This window comes from Neodiprion lecontei, chromosome 3 (assembly GCF_021901455.1).
Source record: "Neodiprion lecontei isolate iyNeoLeco1 chromosome 3, iyNeoLeco1.1, whole genome shotgun sequence".
Lineage (NCBI taxonomy): Eukaryota > Metazoa > Arthropoda > Insecta > Hymenoptera > Diprionidae > Neodiprion > Neodiprion lecontei.
The window spans coordinates 15826589-15845798 of NC_060262.1; the positions used below are offsets into that span (position 1 = coordinate 15826589).

Sequence of the window (19210 nt, forward strand, 5' to 3'; positions counted from 1 at the left end):
CCATGGTTCATGTTATACACGTAATGTTTGGGACTTGTGACGGCTCGTAGGCTGGCCCGCGCTTTTCCGCCGAACAGCCTTAGGGTATGTTGTTTGTTATGGCTTAGTGGTCGACGAGGAAATACAAAGGGGCCTAACCGGGTGTATCATTTCGTTGTCGCAAGATGAGTCTACAATCTCCGTAGGTCTGCATTAGGTTTATATCTCGTTTTTGTTTCTGAGGCTGGTGCAAACAGATTCAGTCTATCAAGGGATGTATATGTAATCATTGTAACAGAAAAGATGATGAGAAAAGTTGTGGGTGTGTACAGCATGGACCGTATTATACCCGTAATGTTTGGGCCTTACGCCGGACGGTAGCCTGGTCCCCGCTTTTCCAACGTACAGACTTGGGGTATGTTGTTTGTTATGCCTTAGTGGTCGTCGCGGGAATACGAAGGGGGCCTCACCGGGTGTATCATTTCGTTGTCGCAAGATTAGTCTACAATCTCCGTAGGTCTGCATTAGGTTTATATCTCGTTTCCGTTTCTGAGGCTGGTGCAAACAGATTCAGTCTATCAAGGGATGTATATGTAATCATTGTAACAGAAAAGATGATGAAAAAAGTTGTGGGTGTGTACAGCATGGACCGTATTATACCCGTAATGTTTGGGCCTTGCGCCGGACGGTAGCCTGGTCCCCGCTTTTCCAACGTACAGACTTGGGGTATGTTGTTTGTTATGCCTTAGTGGTCGTCGCGGGAATACGAAGGGGGCCTCACCGGGTGTATCATTTCGTTGTCGCAAGATTAGTCTACAATCTCCGTAGGTCTGCATTAGGTTTATATCTCGTTTCCGTTTCTGAGGCTGGTGCAAACAGTTGCAGTCTATCAAGGGATGTATACGTAATCATTGAAACAGAAAAGATGATGAGAAGAGCTGTGGGTGTGTACAGCATGGACCGTGTTATACTTGTAATGTTTGGGCCTTGCGTCGGTCGGTAGGCTGGTCCCCGCTTTTCCAACGTACACTCTTACGGTATGTTGATTGTTATGCCTCAGTGGACGAAGGAATACAAAAGGGGGTCTCATCGGCTGTATCATTTTGATGTCGCAAGATGAGTCTACAATCTCCATAGGTCCAGTATGCATTAGGTTTATAACTCGTTTCCTATTCTGAGGGTGGTACAAAGAGTTGCAGTTTATCGATGGCGGTATACATAGACGTCGCATGAGAAGAGTATTATCATTATCCTCAAATACACTTGTTTCTAACCATCACCAACCGCCGAATCAGCTCCACGATTTGAGGTAGGAATTGCGAGTGAATCCATCGGATCGTTTTCTATTTTATCTCTAAATTTCATATGTCTCGACGAATACCCGTTCGCCCGTCAATCAAAGTAGGCTTTAGGGTATGCAAGTTTTCAACAGGATAAATGACGTCAGCTGTACAACTTTGTTTAATTATGAGAAAACCATGATTATCGCTGTCAATAGATGTGTTTTGCCGTATGTAGCAGGCAGCCTCCGCGTTGGATCCGGCTGGCTTTGGTTTATTTTCAGCCCGGCTGCGGGTGTCTCACCGCGAACCGCCGCGGAAGGTTTACGTTAGCGGACCATGGTAAAATTTCGTATACTTAGCTCAAGAAGCGGGGTGGTAACGTATTGTAATAGCATTTGGCCTAAACAACACCCAACCTGTTGAACTCATAAATAGTTGTGGGCCCGGAGATCTTCTCAGTTAGAAAATCGCCGTGTTGCTGAAAACAAAGATTCTCTCTGTTTCAATTATTTCCATATTTTTAAAATAATGCAATCGATTAACGATCTCCGTTACGCGGTGGTGAAGGCAGCTAGCCAGACTAGGGGGGCTAACGCGAGTCTTGTACGTGTGTGCCCTGTTTTCCGTCGGGAGTTGTTGTTCCGCATATCACATGTGGAATTGCTTCGGCATTTGCGACAGCTTCTGGCGGTCTGCGGGGCACGGACCCTGGCGCACCTCCACAGCACCGGTGCGCTGCGGGGTTACGAGTGCCTTAGTGCAGCCGCGAGTGTGATTCGCCAGCGGGGTGCCACCCGCTTCGCCGTTGTTCGGGCGCTGATGGCTGAGTACAACGAGCGAACCGGTAACTCTATATTTGTGTTGTGCGCAGTGTACGTTTGTGTGGAGTTTGAATTACCGGATCTTCAGAGTGGGGTAAAAAGATAAAAGAAAATATGTAATATGGAAAAATTTAGATCAAGTTTTCCAACCGTTAGAATTCCGCGCGATGCTGGAGGACTCCGCGGAGAATAAGGCGGCTCTTTGCGATATCGTCGTCGACGTCGCCGATGAGGCGATTGCGTCGCAAGGAGTAGCGCTGGGGAGGCCCGCCGAGGAGCCGGTTTCTACCGCTCGTGACGGTAAGTCCGGATGATTGTCCGTACGCTGTGCCGTAGCAGGGAGTTGTCGCGTATAAATACGTTGTGCGCGAGTGGTATATCAAAATTTCCTTGTGTTGGAATTCGTGATGGATGATACCAGCGAGAACGAGGCAGCTCTTCTCGAGGGCTGTGTTGCCTGCGAAGAGTTGGCGCTTGCAGAATAGACAGGGGTGAATGAGACGATGGTGAACGATAGGACCGCCGAGGAGCCGATTTCTGTCGGAGCTCGTGACGGTGAGTCCAGATGATTTGTCTGTAGGATATGCCGTATATCATGGAGTAACCATGTGTAAATACGTTGTGCGTGAGCGGTGTTCCAAGAGTTCTAGAAATCTTCTTTCACGCGTGTACTGAAGGTTATTGTGTCCGTTGCAGAAATCGATTCATCACAGGCGTCGACCTTAGTGTTGTCACGTTCAGGTCCGTCAGAAGTGTTGGAAATTCAAGGTATATAGGAAAAGCTTAAAAACAAAAATGCAGACCAGGTATTCTGATATGAACTCACGAGAAATTTCTTCTCTCGTGGGGCGGGTAATTAGATCCGGTCGATGCTCATGAGCCGGCGGTAGCAGAAGAAGAAGGAGACAATTATTCCATATCCCCAATGGATGAGGCGATAATATTCTCGTGGCCGCAGACGCCCGAGTGTGGAATATTCACTCAGATGAGCTATACACCGCCGGCGATGGACGAGGATATTTTTTAGGGGAACTAATCACGCGGATACTCTAGGGTGTGCGTTTCTAGTAAAACCGCGAAATTCAACTATACTTGCGGATTGACGAGGCTTTACCATGGAGTTTAGTCTTATTTTTGTTTTATATGTACAACAGGGGGCCTTATGCAAACTGTTGGACCGTTTCGCGTGAACGAGGGCGCCAGTACCTCGGGCATACAGATCGGTGGGGGTAGGGCCCGGAGGGCTCCGAGTTACGATTCTGACGTGACATTAGAGTCAGACGATGACGATGCCGATGACGATGACGAGACACAGACAGCTTCCGACGTGACGTTTGAATTCGACGACGATGCTGATGACGACGAGACAGAGGGTGCATACTCTGGAAACATGGGCAGAGAATCGGAGCTGGAGAGTGAAGCTGCGAGCGAGAAGGAGTCAAATCAGGCATCCGATGACGGGGCTGATTCACTGGGTAACCGTTTCACGGTTATCGGTGAATCAACGAAATTCATTCGTAAATTCGCGGTCACAGGGCGTGAGTTGCGAATGAAGATCGCGGCCCCTGAATCGGGTGTTAATCTGGTGAAGTGGCTGGAGGACGCGTTCAGAAATCTGCATGCGTATGCCGTAGCAACGTGTCGGAGTAGCGACTACATAGGTTTCACGTTTAGCGCGGGGAGTTTTAATCATGGTCCTGCGTGGTTATCGTTCCGGTCGGTGAGGGATTCGCGGTACAGTGACCTCTGGAAGTTAGTTTTCAGCGTAGCCCAGAGCGCATCAGAGTTTGGCGTCGACAGCGTCTTCACCGTGACGGTACACAGTGCTGGAGTACCAGAGGGTCGCGGAAAGCCGAAGCTGATCACGCACGCGGGGGTACTTAAAAAATCCGTCGTGCAGATTGTCAACAGTGAGGGGTTGTGTTTACCTCGTGCCCTCGTTGTAGCCAAGGCTCACGCCGAGAGAAGCCCGAACCGCAGTGGCTCTCTGCACGAGCATTACGAGATGGTGAGATTCGCTAGGTCCAGTTTCCAGCGTGCAGAAGCGCGTAATCTTGTTGCGAACGCCGGTGTCGAGATTCCGCCAACGGGGTGCACAGTGCATGAAATCACACAGTTCCAGAACTATCTGGTACGCGAGGGATTCCTCATCACAGTGTACGAGTTGGGGAGGCTAGGTACCGGCGAAGCGGCATTTTACGACGGTACTGCCGTGGTGAGAGCAAACGGAACAGGCGATGTCAGGCACCGATTGAATCTGCTGTATTATCCCGAAGAACAGCATTATTGCCCAAATGTAAATTTAACCGCGGCGGCAGCAGGGGCCTTTTTCTGTCAACCCTACAATAGGAAATTTAACAACGGGTACGAACACCGATGTTCCGTCAAGTGCCCACAGTGCCTCGCATCGCCACCGTGCAACAGCGAGTCTCGCAAAATCGAGTGTCCCGATTGCAGACGCGTGTTCCGCGGTAACGGTTGTCTGGAGTACCACCGCAGGATCGGCTCCTTCAGTCCGCGTCGCTCCGTTTGTGCAACGCTGCGTATATGCCGGAATTGCGAGCGATTCGTAAATCTTTCGCGGAGGGCACACATTTGTGAAACTCGTTTTTGCGTCACGTGCCGCTGCAACAGCCCGTACAATCACTACTGCTTGATGACGCCGCTGAAAGACGCCACAAGACCGAAACGTTACATCTTCATTTTTTATGATTTCGAAACGCAGCAATGCGAGACGGTAGACGGTGACACGACGACAAACATACATGTGCCGAACTTGTGCGTAGCGCAACAAGTGTGTACGCAATGTATCCACGATCCCGATATATCGAACGGCTGTTTTGCTTTCGGGCTCGTACGTGAGTTCGTTTTCAGGAGGGAACCGGTGAAGAAGTTGGTAGACTTTGCTACTCGGCCCGTTCAGGACTTTGCCCGCATCGTATGCATTGCGCACAATGCAAAAGGTTTTGACGCGCAATTCATGCCGCGGCATATGGTTGAGCGGGATGGAAACCCACCGCAGGTCATCCTAAGCGGCAGTAAGATCATTATGCTTGGAGCGGGTCACACCCGATTTCCAGATTCCTTAGCATACATGCCTATGGCATTATCGGCGCTACCGAAGGCTTTTGGACTACCGACTACTTCCGTGAAAGGTGTATTCCCCCATCTTTTCCATACCCCCGAAAACGTGGGTTACGTAGGACCGCTCCCCGCAGCGAAGTTTTACTCTCCGGATACCATGAGTAGCGATGCGCGAGCAGAGTTTCACTCATGGTACAACGAGGCTGTAGCGAACGACCATCTGTTCGACTTTGACTTGGAATTGTTGTCGTACTGTCGGTCGGACGTGGATATTCTGCGACGTGCGCGCGTAGCATTCAGGGACATATTTCTGGAGTGCGGCAGAGTGTGTCCCTTTACCGAGAGCACGACAATTGCCTCGGCTTGTTCGGTGCTGTTCCGTAAAAATTTTTTACAACCGGAGCGAATAGGTATCCTGCCACCGGGCGGCTATCGTCTTGCCGATGCCCAGTCTCTTAAGGCTCTGGAGTGGTTGGTCGTGAAAGAGCGCGAGCTGGGTATTGACATCAGACATGCCGGAAACGGACGTGAGTTTCGGATTCCGGAGACGGGTCGCAAGGTGGACGGATACCATGTCGCGGGCGACGGTACGCGACACATCTACGAGTTTCACGGTTGTTTCTGGCACGGCTGTCGTAGATGTTGACGAATCAACCGCGATAGGCGTAGCGTCAACGGCGAGACGTTGGATAGGCGTTACGAGGAAACTCGTGCAAAGATCAGCCGTATGCGCGAATTGGGTTACCGCGTGACGGAACAGTGGGAATGCGAGTTTGATCGGAGCTTGAGGGAGAACGAGGAGATGAGGGAGTACGTGGCAACACACCCGCTGATCGCTGGCACTGCCACGAGCGAAGCACTCAATCCGCGTGATGCGTTCTACGGCGGTCGAACGGGGAACGCTTCCCGATACTACAAGGTGAAAACAGATGCAACGGGCAACGCGTACGAGGAAATACGATACGTCGATGTTTGCTCGTTGTATCCGTTCATCTGTAAGAATGGAAGGTTCCCTGTTGGCCACCCGACGGTCTACGTTGGAGAAGAGTGTGAGCTCTTGACAGGGTTGAGCGGTTGCGACATCACGCGAGTTGAGGGGCTCATCAAGTGCCGAGTTTCACCGCCTCGCAATCTTTATCACCCTGTTTTGCCGGTGCGCATGCATGACAAACTCATGTTTGCCTTGTGCCGCTCATGTTGTCAGAGTTTGAACCAGGACGAGTGTAGACATGATGACGAAGCTGCGCGAGAATTCGAGGGCACGTGGGTGTCGATCGAATTAAAAAAAGCCGTGGAAATGGGATACAAGATCAGGAGCATAAGCGAGATCTGGTCGTATACGGTGACATCGTTTGACCCGACTACTCGTCAAGGTGGGCATTTCGCCGGCTATATCGACACCTTCTTCAAGATTAAGCAAGAGGCAAGCGGCTGGCCTGCTGAATGCGAGGACGAGCCGGCTCGAATGCGCTACCTTGATGAGTATGAGCGGGTCGAGGGTATACGGCTAGATCGCGACCGTATTGCTAAGAATCCCGGCATGCGATCAGTTTCCAAATCATGCTCAAATCCGTTTTGGGGCAAGTTCGGGCAACGCGAGAATCTGGTAAAAACAGACGTTATAAAGACGCGTCAGCAGCTGCTCGAGCTTTTGACCAACCCTGAAGTCGAGGTGTCCGGTTTGCTGCCCGTGAACGACGAAGTGTTGTACGTGCGTTGGTCACACGCACAACACAGCGTTGAACCGTCAGCGTTGGCAAACGTCGTGATTGCCTCGTACACCACTGCCCAGGCTCGGCTGAAGCTCTTCTCGTTCCTTGAGAAGCTTGATCGGCGCGTGCTCTATTACGACACCGATTCAGTAATTTATACCCGAAACCTCCCAAGGCCAAACGAGTATGAACCTCCCACGGTTAACTTTCTTGGCGACCTGACGGACGAGTTGGCGTCTTACGGCCGTGGGAGTTTTATACGCGCTTTCGTCTCGGGAGGGCCAAAATTCTATGCTTTCATCATCAAACGTCCGAATGGTGAAGAGGTGGAAATTTGCTAGGTGAAAGGCATATCACTGAATCACGCAACGAGCTCGAAAATCAACTTCAAGGCCATCAAGCGGATGGTGGTAGAAGCCGCTGCACCCATTCCCTTGGAGTATTGCGCCTTTCGTCGAACGGAACTGCACGCAGTCGTGACGCGCTCCGAGCACAAAACGTGTAAACCGGTGTACGTGAAAAGGCGTTGTTGCGTCACGAGTTTCGATACGCTGCCCTACGGTTATCGCACTTGATGATGACGAAGATCCCGGATTCTGAGCAGTTGCACAGCACAGCTTCCGTCTTTTCACCCTGCGGTAGTACAGACACCCGGACGGCAAGCCACGCGCGCGTTTGAGCGACAGATAGATAGAAAGACGAACAAATAGACGGACAGACAGAGGACACCGAAGGGATTCTTACCCCAACCGTCTGTTATTCCAACCGGCGAGACGCCAGGCCAACCCATCAGATACTCTCTTGTATGTGTCCCACCAAACTGTATAAAGGTTAGTACCACGCTTAAACCCTACGCATGAAAAATTGTGAAAAAATCTCGCATTGCTCGTAAAAATTCATCTCGTAAACCGCGGCGGGGCGCGCTGTTTTCAAGCTGATATCACTGCGGGCACGCGTACGAATAAGCTCATGGCGTACGCGCCTTACGCACAATCAGCTCGGCCGCGACCGCGCTGATGAGCTCGTACCTGCGCGGTTACGCTTCCGCGTGCGCTTGAATAAGCTCATGGTCAGCGCACGAAGGGAGAGCCGCCGCCGCCGCCGCCGCCGCCGCCGCGACCGCCGCCGCCGCCGCCACCGCCGCGGCCGCGAGCAAGCTAGCGTAGTAAAAGAACGTGTTTTTAATTGTTTCAATTTTTTATAGATCCCGCATCATCCCTGGATTCTTCTTCTTCTTCTTCTTCTTCTCCTTCTTGTTCGATGACGGACACGCATTGGAAACATCCGTTTTCGGCAATTGTAGCCGGGCTGTCAGGATGCGGTCAATCAAATTTCGTCAAGAACTTTCTGCGTCATGGAACGTCAATGTGCGACACAAGATTCAGGCGTATGATATGGTACTTTGACGAATGGCAGCCGTTGTACGACGGGGACAAGAGTATATAGTACCGCGAGGGGTTACCGCAACACGCCGATTACGAGGGTGACAAAAAACCGAAACTTTTGGTAATCGACGATCTGATACGAGAGGCTTCAGACAATGTAATCGTTGATCTTTTTACCAAGGTCTGTCATTATAAGACCCTCGGCGTTTTCTACATAACACAAAATCTCTTTCACAAGGGCCACGGTCAACGAGATATTTCCCTCAACGCAAACTACATGGTCTTCTTCACAAATCCACGGGATCGTGCCCAAATTCAACATCTTGCCAGACAGGTGTATCCCGAAGATCCGAGGTTTCTTCAAGAGGCCTATCACCACGCTACCGCAGCGCCACACGGATATCTGCTTTTCGACCTGGAGCAATCCACTCCGGAGAATTGCCGTTTCCGATCAAGCATCTTCCCTTCGGACGATAATCACTATGTCTACGTTCCGCGAAAGGATATGAAGGTCACCAATGGTACGCTCGCACCGGGTTCCAGTCGTTCAGCTGTGATGCCTCGAATACGCCGTACCGCGTCCGGTCGCAGAGCTCGTGCCGATTTCACCAAAGCAAACGCAGTAGCGCTGCACGCTCTGCAGAAATTGAACCCGTTGCAGAGATCAGCATTGCTACGCACGGCCGACAATTCGTTAGTAAAGACCATTTGTGCGTGTGCATTGAATACCTTGGAGGGTAACGTAGCACTGTCCAGAATTCACAAAAATCGTCTGGCACGTCATAAACAGACATTACGGCGGTTGGCCAGCAACCGGGGTACCTGGAAGTCCAAGAAACGTTCCCTTGTTCAACGTGGGAACGGAGTTCTCACCCTCTTGCTCGCTGCGTTACTCGGGACTTTAGCTTCCAGCCTCTTCTCCAAGTAGCAAAATGGAACGTACAAAGAAGATGGTTTTAATTCCTATGGAGAGTATGGTGAGATTTCAACAACGCGTCAGCGAGGGTATAGCCGCTACGCTTTCACCTGGAAATACAACTACCACACGCACCGATCTCTTTTCAAGACTCGACAACGAGATGAAGGACATTTTGAACAAACCGTCGAAAGACGATGCAGAAAAATGGAAACTCTATCAGCAGGTACTTCAACGATATTTGTTTTTTGCAAACGACGTGCAAACCCATGAAATTAGACGTTCTCGAGGAAAAGGAGAAGAAGGATGAGGAGGAGGAGGAAGAAGAAGACGGAAACACAGCCGAAGAATCAATGATATCTCCCACCGTAGCTGCGAGTCCTGGCAACGTACCCCGAGAATACGTGGGGAACGATACGCTTTGGAAACACATACGCACATTCGACGCTCCGGGTCTACCGACGGTAACATCGCAACAACTATTGACACACACCAGTAGTTCCCCGACGAAGCGACGAAGTTCCGCAAACGTTACACCCGTAACCAGCCGTTCTCACGACGCAGGATACGCTCTACGCAAACGCGCCACCGGAGCAAAATCCGGTTGGAAAACACTTCGGCTGAAAAAAAATGACGACTCTTCTTGAAGAAACGTATTACAATCCCTCGCATGCTACCGGTTACGCGGGAGCACGAATTCTGGAAGATGTTGCACGCGAAAACAACTCTCGCGATTCGGTGAGAAATTTCCGAGAGCTAGGTACAACGTTTCCAACATAGACGACGTATGGGAAGCTGACCTGGCTGACCTGAGTTCTATGAAGAGCCGCAACAACGGTTTTCGCTATCTCCTGGTGGTCATCGATGTATTGAGCAAGTACGCATGGGTCGTCCCGCTGTAACGAAAGACAGCCGCAACTGTTGCTAAAGATTTCGAGCAAGTGTTACACACTACGCCGCGTAGACCCGACCTACTGCAAACGGACAAAGGTAAAGAATTTGTCGGGAGTGCTTTTTAGAAGATACTTCGCGACACTGAAATGCGATATCGTGTTACTCGTAATCCCGACGTGAAAGCAGCCATCATGGAGCGATTCAACCGTACACTCAAAGAACGCCTGTGGCGTTACTTCACGCATAAAAAGACGCAACGCTACGTCAATGTTTTGCCACAAATCGTGCAAGCCTACAACAATACAGTTCACTCGAGCATCGGCATGGCGCCGTCGGAAGTGACGCTTCGCAATGCTGCTACAGCACGTGCCCACATGCAAAAGCGTTATCCTCCGTGTCCAAATGGCAAACCGAGATTCCATTCGAATGATTTTGTACGATTCAGTAAAACCAAGGGAACATTCGAAAAACGCTACGCGGCAAACTGGAGCGGAGAATTATTCAAGATCCTACGAGTGCTTGCACGTTCACCGATAGTGTACGTCTTGGAAGATCTCAACGGCGAAGTAATCGATGGCTTGTTCTACGACCCTGAACTTCAGCGTGTGGAGGGGGAAACACGGAGATGATAAAATAGCGTGCTATTACAGCATGTCTCTCAGTTGTTGAGTGTTCACCGTTCGACTCGTGCATCAAAAAAAAATCAAAATGTCCTGGGATCAGTTTTACCTAACTTTACCGAGCAACAGCTCGATGCAGTTTTTTCCGGAGAATCGGACGTGCTGTTACATTACCCAGTTACCGCGTCAGATTCATCTAACGGGAGACTGGGAAGTCGGGCTGGCCGAAATTCCTTATCCACTCACGTTCAAACACCCTCAGGGGTAGGTGCCAGTGAAAAATGAAACGATACCCTGTGTCACGTATTACAATACTACTGGGGAAAGTGCAGTTGAGGTACCAGATTGCAAGGTATCCGAAACCAACAAATCATCAAGGATCCCCGGCTGCCAGATGTTTATTTATTGCGATCTGGTGGAGCCACGTATCATTGGAGATGTTTACGCCCCGCTGTTACGAGTCATTGAAACATCCGGCAATGACAATACCTTACAGGCCGAATCAGAGATGACAACACTATCGCCACTGTACTACGTACCACTGATGCTCACGAACTTTCAAACCATCGAGATCGAAATAAGAGATCAATTCGGTAGCCCAGCACCATTCACGAGCGGGAAACTGACGGTAACGCTGCATTTTAGACGCGTTCAGTGATTGACTGGAATCACAGGAGTCGCTCAGCAAAAGAGAGAGAGAGGGAAAACATACCAGGTATGACATGGCTCATTACATGCAACATTACGAAAATCAGCTCGGCGGTAAAGGCATAGAGACGGTTTACCGAGGAGCACTGCATCAACGCGGGCACGGAATCGGCAGCTTCTTGGGAGGCCTGTTTCGTCGAATACTACCTCTGCTGTCCAGTGGTGCTCGCGCGGTCGGAAGAGAAGCACTACGTGCAGGGATGAACGTCATGACAGACGTAAGAAACGACACTCCGTTCAAACAGGCTGTCAAGAGTCGTTTCATAGAATCAGGACACAAATTGAAAAGAGCTGCTGAAGAAAAAATTGATAAACTCATGAAGGGCAGCAGTTATGAAAGCCGAGCCGGCGGATTAGCGCGTCAGTAAAACATTACCCGCGTCAACAGACTTGTCGGCGCGCACCGAGCAGCTGGTACTACGAGTAAAATTAGACGAAGGTCGAAAAAGAAAACATCGGCCAAGATACCCAAGCGTGCCGGAACCGTCAAGAAAACTAAGCGGAAAAGGTGTTGTAAAAAACGGGACCTTACAGACATATTCGGACCCTGGTCAGCCCACGCGCCGCTCGTCTCCAATCTAAACATCAACAATGGCCTTCCTGCACGCGCACTCGGGTGAGTGTATGAAGTCGGAACTGGATTTGTTTTCTCTACCATCAACGCAGACGTCTATTGAGGATGGTCAATGGGTACACTACAAGCCCGTATCATTTCTAACCGACGATTCCCCGATTGAATTTGTTGTACCTGGAAACGGTGATGAGTACATCGACTTGGCACACACTATGCTTAGCGTACGAGTGAAGCTACAACCGTCTGCTCCTACCCCGCCGGCAGGCGAAGGCAACGCGGCTACTCCGCATGCCGCTCCGGTAAACAATCTGCTTCACTCGATGTTCAATCAAGTCGATATATTCTTCAATCAAAAACTAGTCTCACCAGCCAACAACTCTTACGCCTATCGAGCATATATAGAGACTCTACTGAATTACGCACCGCCCGCCAAAAAATCCCTTCTTTCTTCGGCTCTATGGTACGACAGCGAGGATGGAGTATCGGATGTACTCGTATACGACGCCGACGCCGTCGGTGCTGACCGGGGTTTCATCGAACGCAAACGGATCATGAGCAATGCACGCACCGTTGATCTGATTGGACATGTGCACTGTGATGTATTTAATCAAGACAAATTTTTAATTAACGGTGTGGAACTGCGTCTTCGACTTGTAAGATCAAGAGACAGTTTTTGCATCATGGAAGCCGAAAATCGCCACAAGCTGCACATACTGGAAACTTCACTGCTCGTTCGCCGAATGAAGAACAGCCCTGGAATCTTGCTGGCGCACGCACGGACGCTAGCCAAAGGTACGGCAAAATATCCCGTAACCAGAGTCGAGGTGAAGTCTTTCACCATACACGCAGGAGTACAGGCAGAAACACTGGACAATGTCATACTCGGACAACTACCGAAACGAGTGATAATCGGTTTTGTCAGCAATGAAGCCTTCAACGGCGACAGACAGCGCAATCCGGTTAATTTTCAAAACTACTCTTTGAATTTCCTGTCGTTGTACGTCGACGGGGTGCAAGTCTCATCGAAGCCGCTACAGATGAGTTTTGGCAAAGACGATCTCTACGTAGACGCTTATCACACCCTCTTTTCCGGTACGGGGATTCATTTTCTGAACGAAGGAAACGGTATCGACCGGCAGCAGTTCGCTAAAGGAAATTGTCTATTGGCTTTTGACCTAAACCTCGATCTCTCGGCCAACTGTACATCGCACTGGTCGCTCATCAAACATGCAACTCTCAGGGTCGAAGTGCGGTTCGACGATGCTCTGAAAGAAACTGTGAATTGCCTAGTGTACGCTGAATTTGATAATCTTATTGAAGTTGATGCTGCACGTCAGGTCATTACAAATTTTTCGGGCTAAGAAAGAGAGGGAGATCACGCCCCTCCTATCACGACCGCTTCTATGACATACCAGGTGGTGATTTCCGTTAGAGAGAGAGAGAGAGAGAGAGAACACTGTGACTACACCACGCCAACGTCTTCAAGGGGAGCAACAGACCGGTTGGAGACACCCGATAAACAAAACTTGAGACGGGGATTGTAACACAAGGCCGTATATAAACACCCGTAACTACGGTGCCGAGCCAGTCAGCATTTAAACTACGTCACTGCAGGTTCGCTCTTCCAGCTCTCTATTCATTCGACTACATTCTTTCAAGTTCAAGTATGGATTACGTGATAGATATTCAAGGGTTTCGAAATATCTATGGTAAATTTATACCGAAAGAAGTGGCAGTCGTCACCATCGATCACCGCTACTCGGCACATTGGTTAGTAGAACCGTCATATCCCTTCACGGATCTGCCGCTCAAAGAACGTGGCGTGAACAATTACGTAACCTGCTACCATCATGGCATCGAGTGGTTTGAAGGTGATATCTCGCTGGTTCAATTAGACGTTAACCTCCGAGAAATCGCACGTAACGCTCATCGAATTTTTGCCCGTGGCCACGATAAATGTAAATATATTGAAAGTAGTACCGCGCGTCAAGTATTCAACTTAGAGGACATCGATTGCCCGGCGTTCGACAAACTGGAACGGTCTTCGGTATGGTGCTTCTTCCACGGCGTTAGGAAGAAGGAATTTTTCAAATGTGCGATGAACAACGCACTCAAACTGAAGAAATGGATCAACAATCACAATATTCTAACTAAATACGATTATACAGAAGCATTGTCAGCCAGTAAGCGCAACATCACCGGAGAGGAAAGTTCGACTAGTAATCAGCCACTGCAGGTACCAAAAAGAAATTTCACGCTACAAGCAGTAATACCAGAGTCAGTCGCTATACTGAAAATCTCTCCTGATCCGTCGGCGCCTACGTCAGACGGCGAAGTTACCGTTCCCTACGACATACTTACTACTGCGATTGACTCACATACCTCCTTACAATCTTCTACGAGTGGTATGATTATCTCCGATAACGAGGGCGAAGAAGAAGAGGAAGGAGAAGAAGTGATGAATAAGAATTCTCGACCTCGTATGTAATATATTATAGATTCTTGGTGATCGGTCAATTAAGAAAACGTAATTTTAGTTGACGTTTCGACCCGGATATGGGCCCTCCTCAGAACGATTTATTTTAAAAAACTGTCAAAAATAACAAAAAAAAGAATTTTATAGTATAAATCATGGTACTAGAAGTAATCGGACCTAATTATCGTAGATGTAATACTGTTAGAGCTATTAAATATTGTTGATAGTAAGACCTTATGATTAATTGAGATAAGGATGTTTTTTGGTGTTATTTACCTTTCGAATTAAGTAAGTGTAACAAGACGTAGTCGAATTCACAATTACAATTGGTGGAAACAGTGTTCTTTTGAGTGACGGTAGACAATGTCAAACTTCAAGTTATTTTATATGTGGGAGTTAAAAGTTGGTAGTCATTAATTAAAAAGATTAAAGAACTATGTTTCTTCACAGTCAGTATGTCATAGTATTAAAAGGTAATTAAAGAATGTCATTTTAGCAATGAAATTAATTCACAGGTGTCAATTGAGTGGAGGTAGGCTCTTTATAATTAAGTTCTACATGTCTAACGAAAGATTGTTGGTTGAACCAATTGGATCAACAGGTGAGTAACGACTGATGGGAGAAAACAATATAATCCAGAGTGAAGGTGAACCTATTATAAACAATTATACAAAACAGAACAATAAATATTTTGTAAGAAAAGTTATGTAGAAAGGACTGTAAATGGAAACGAGATAATTTTTTTTAAAAAAATAAAAAATAAAAATAGTTAAGGTTAAACAATATTTGTTGTGTGGGCAGAGATTAGAGGTTTGTAAATATTGCTTAAATGTTCAACGTCTTGTCTGAGATTAACGGAATTGGTATGACCTACAATGTTGCACATTTCTAATAACAGTCTTCTATAGTAATTGTTTTCTTCACAAAGGATGTTTGTGTTGTCGTAATTAAATGTGTGCTGTTTATCGATACTATGTTTCGTTAGAGCTGTGTGCCGTTCTTCAATCTCATGTATGTTGCGTTGGTGTTCCTTAATTCTAGTATTGAGATGTCGACCCGTTTGACCTATGTAGACTTGATTGCAGTCATTGCATGGTATTTTATACACGACATTAGATCGTTTGCCTATGGGGATCTTGTCTTTGCCTGTATCAAAAACTAGTTGTAGGTCTTTTGAATTTTTTCCAACAAACTTTACATTATATTTAGCGAATAAACGATTAAGTGGCTCAAATAGGCCAGCTACATATGGAATGGGGATATATGTAGTAGCAGGTCTATTGTTATCTTCAACGGAGGCGGAGTCAATATTATGGTCAAGTATGTTGTTGATGTAGGAGCGTCTCTTATTAATTTGTTGTTGTAATAGGCGATGAGGGTAATCATTCGATCTTAGTACATTGTATATGAGCGCCAGGTTTTTTTGTCGTGGAACTCTGTACTAGCTAATTTGATAGCTCTGTCAACAAGGTTACAGATGGTGCCTATTTTGAAGGACAAAGGATGATGAGAGTTAAAATCCAAGTATCTTTGTGACCATGTTTTTTTGTGAAACCAATCTGTCTTAATATTATTATTGCTGTGTATCAACAATACGTCTAGGAAACTGATGGCATTATTTTCTTCTGTTTCGATAGTGAATTGTATTCTAGGATGGTACCCATTAAAAATATTAAGAATGTGATGTATTTTTTCATTTGGAACAGCGGTAAGAATATCATCCACGTATCGAAAGTAGAACGGTAAATTAAAACCTAGATCGTTTATGCAAGAAGTTTCCAGGTCTTCCATGACGAGGTCTGACAAGATTGGGGAAAGTGGAGATCCCATAGGCAAACCAAATTGTTGTGCATAAGTCTCGTTATTAAATTTAAAAATTGCGGAGTCAAAACATATTATTAAGGCTTTTTTAAGTTCACTAAGGGGAATTGGGATCTTATTTTCTAAAGAATCCCAACGGTTGTTTATTGCACGCAAAGCGAGATCTGTAGGGACATTAGTAAACAGTGAAATTACATCTAAAGATATTAACGTGTAATTGTCCGGGATAATCAATGTCTTAATTTTATCAACTAATAAAAAACTATCCTTAACTCTCGAGATGGGAGGTTTGATATTGGTGGTGAGCCATGAATTGATAGTTTTGGCTAAGGTATAGGTCGGGCTATTAACAAACGAGACTATTATTCTTAAAGGGACATCCTCTTTATGAATTTTTGGAAGCCCATACGCGCGTGGAGGAACACTATTGTACGTAGAGATGTTTCGATGTAGATTTTTAGTTATAAATTTTGAGGTAAACCAATTAAAAGAGAGCTTATTCACCCTATTTTGTAAGGAATTACACAAATCATATCTAGTAATTCTATACGTAGTAGTGTCAGAAAGCTGCTGTCTCATTTTTTCATTATACGTGTCTCTGTACATAGCAACCGACGTATTACCTTTGTCAGCTTTTAGGATCATGATTTCAGGATTATTTTTTTTAAAAATCATGGTCTCACGAATTTTTTGATCAGTGACAATATTATTGGTGTTGTTTTTGGAGTACTTAGGGAAAACAAGTACACGGTTGGTGAAATCGGATCTAGCTTGATTTCTTGTCTCATTTGAAAAACTAATAATTTTTTCTTCGAAATTGGAAATAAGGTTGAAGACTGGAAGATCACGTTTGTTATATGTGCGACCGAATTTGTGACCTAATTGTATTATTTCGGTAACATTTTCAGGAATAGGTGTATCAGTTAGATTAATTAACCAATTTTTTTTTGGTAGTTTTTCCAATTGAATAAGAGTTTTTTTGTTCGTTCAAAGATTTTTTATGAGAAAGTAAGTTAGTGAATTTGTTAATATTCCTGTTCTTTATAGCAATAAATTTGTTGTTAAGCATCCGACGTTGGGTTTCAAAAAATTTGTTTCCCAAAGTACTTCCAAGTTTTAGGATAATTTTTTCAGTGAGATTAATCATAGTCCTTTCAGAATTGATGATATGTATGTGAAGATCATTGATTTCTAACTTCAATAGAGAAAATTGGAACTCGGTTGTGAGTTGTTTGGCTTTAGTTATTGATTTTGACAGATTGAAATTAATGTTTTCTAAGGTAGTCTTAGAGAAATTTAGGTGCTTAGGCAATATTCTTTCTTTCTTACAGCGTAGGAGGAAAATCCTATAATTCTTCATTCTTGTCATTTTCTCAGCTGTCCTAATCCAACGCCGTAAGTAACCAGCTGTAGGTTTCCCGTGTGTATGTTCGATGTTTTGAATAAAGCCCATAGTTCTCAGAAGTAATCCGAGTGCAATAAACAACCGTTGGGATTCTTTAGAAAATAAGATCCCAATTCCCCTTAGTGAACTTAAAAAAGCCTTAATAATATGTTTTGACTCCGCAATTTTTAAATTTAATAACGAGACTTATGCACAACAATTTGGTTTGCCTATGGGATCTCCACTTTCCCCAATCTTGTCAGACCTCGTCATGGAAGACCTGGAAACTTCTTGCATAAACGATCTAGGTTTTAATTTACCGTTCTACTTTCGATACGTGGATGATATTCTTACCGCTGTTCCAAATGAAAAAATACATCACATTCTTAATATTTTTAATGGGTACCATCCTAGAATACAATTCACTATCGAAACAGAAGAAAATAATGCCATCAGTTTCCTAGACGTATTGTTGATACACAGCAATAATAATATTAAGACAGATTGGTTTCACAAAAAAACATGGTCACAAAGATACTTGGATTTTAACTCTCATCATCCTTTGTCCTTCAAAATAGGCACCATCTGTAACCTTGTTGACAGAGCTATCAAATTAGCTAGTACAGAGTTCCACGACAAAAAAACCTGGCGCTCATATACAATGTACTAAGATCGAATGATTACCCTCATCGCCTATTACAACAACAAATTAATAAGAGACGCTCCTACATCAACAACATACTTGACCATAATATTGACTCCGCCTCCGTTGAAGATAACAATAGACCTGCTACTACATATATCCCCATTCCATATGTAGCTGGCCTATTTGAGTCACTTAATCGTTTATTCGCTAAATATAATGTAAAGTTTGTTGGAAAAAATTCAAAAGACCTACAACTAGTTTTTGATACAGGCAAAGACAAGATCCCCATAGGCAAACGATCTAATGTCGTGTATAAAATACCATGCAATGACTGCAATCAAGTCTACATAGGTCAAACGGGTCGACATCTCAATACTAGAATTAAGGAACACCAACGCAACATACATGAGATTGAAGAACGGCACACAGCTCTAACGAAACATAGTATCGATAAACAGCACACATTTAATTACGACAACACAAACATCCTTTGTGAAGAAAACAATTACTATAGAAGACTGTTATTAGAAATGTGCAACATTGTAGGTCATACCAATTCCGTTAATCTCAGACAAGACGTTGAACATTTAAGCAATATTTACAAACCTCTAATCTCTGCCCACACAACAAATATTGTTTAACCTTAACTATTTTTATTTTTTATTTTTTTAAAAAAAATTATCTCGTTTCCATTTACAGTCCTTTCTACATAACTTTTCTTACAAAATATTTATTGTTCTGTTTTGTATAATTGTTTATAATAGGTTCACCTTCACTCTGGATTATATTGTTTTCTCCCATCAGTCGTTACTCACCTGTTGATCCAATTGGTTCAACCAACAATCTTTCGTTAGACATGTAGAACTTAATTATAAAGAGCCTACCTCCACTCAATTGACACCTGTGA

At 45.8% G+C, this 19210-nt stretch overlaps 3 protein-coding genes across 3 annotated transcripts; all 3 read left to right on the plus strand.

Annotated features, from left to right (window-relative positions):
* Window positions 1-2250: 2250 nt before the first annotated feature.
* LOC124293442 lies at window positions 2251-5813 on the plus strand. The gene is made up of 2 exons (XM_046734301.1): window positions 2251-2383; window positions 3238-5813. Exons 1-2 carry the CDS (start codon window positions 2251-2253, stop codon window positions 5811-5813), a joined length of 2709 nt encoding a protein of 902 aa, XP_046590257.1.
* Window positions 5814-5894: 81 nt separating this feature from the next.
* On the plus strand, window positions 5895-7220 carry LOC124293443 (probable DNA polymerase). The gene has a single exon (XM_046734302.1). It carries the CDS (start codon window positions 5895-5897, stop codon window positions 7218-7220), a length of 1326 nt encoding a protein of 441 aa, XP_046590258.1.
* Window positions 7221-11993: 4773 nt separating this feature from the next.
* LOC124293444 (uncharacterized protein F54H12.2-like) lies at window positions 11994-13337 on the plus strand. Its single transcript, XM_046734303.1, has one exon. It carries the CDS (start codon window positions 11994-11996, stop codon window positions 13335-13337), a length of 1344 nt encoding a protein of 447 aa, XP_046590259.1.
* The last annotated feature ends 5873 nt before the right edge of the window (window positions 13338-19210 follow it).

What these genes read in the sequence shown, in the direction of transcription:
- LOC124293444 (XM_046734303.1), top strand. Translation starts at nt 11,994, where the DNA reads ATGGCCTTCCTGCACGCGCACTCGGGTGAGTGTATGAAGTCGGAACTG.
- LOC124293442 (XM_046734301.1), top strand. Translation starts at nt 2,251, where the DNA reads ATGCTGGAGGACTCCGCGGAGAATAAGGCGGCTCTTTGCGATATCGTC. An exon ending in GGTTTCTACCGCTCGTGACG is followed by an intron (nt 2,384 to 3,237) that starts GTAAGTCCGGAT and finishes TATGTACAACAG; the next exon opens with GGGGCCTTATGCAAACTGTT.
- LOC124293443 (XM_046734302.1), top strand. Translation starts at nt 5,895, where the DNA reads ATGCGCGAATTGGGTTACCGCGTGACGGAACAGTGGGAATGCGAGTTT.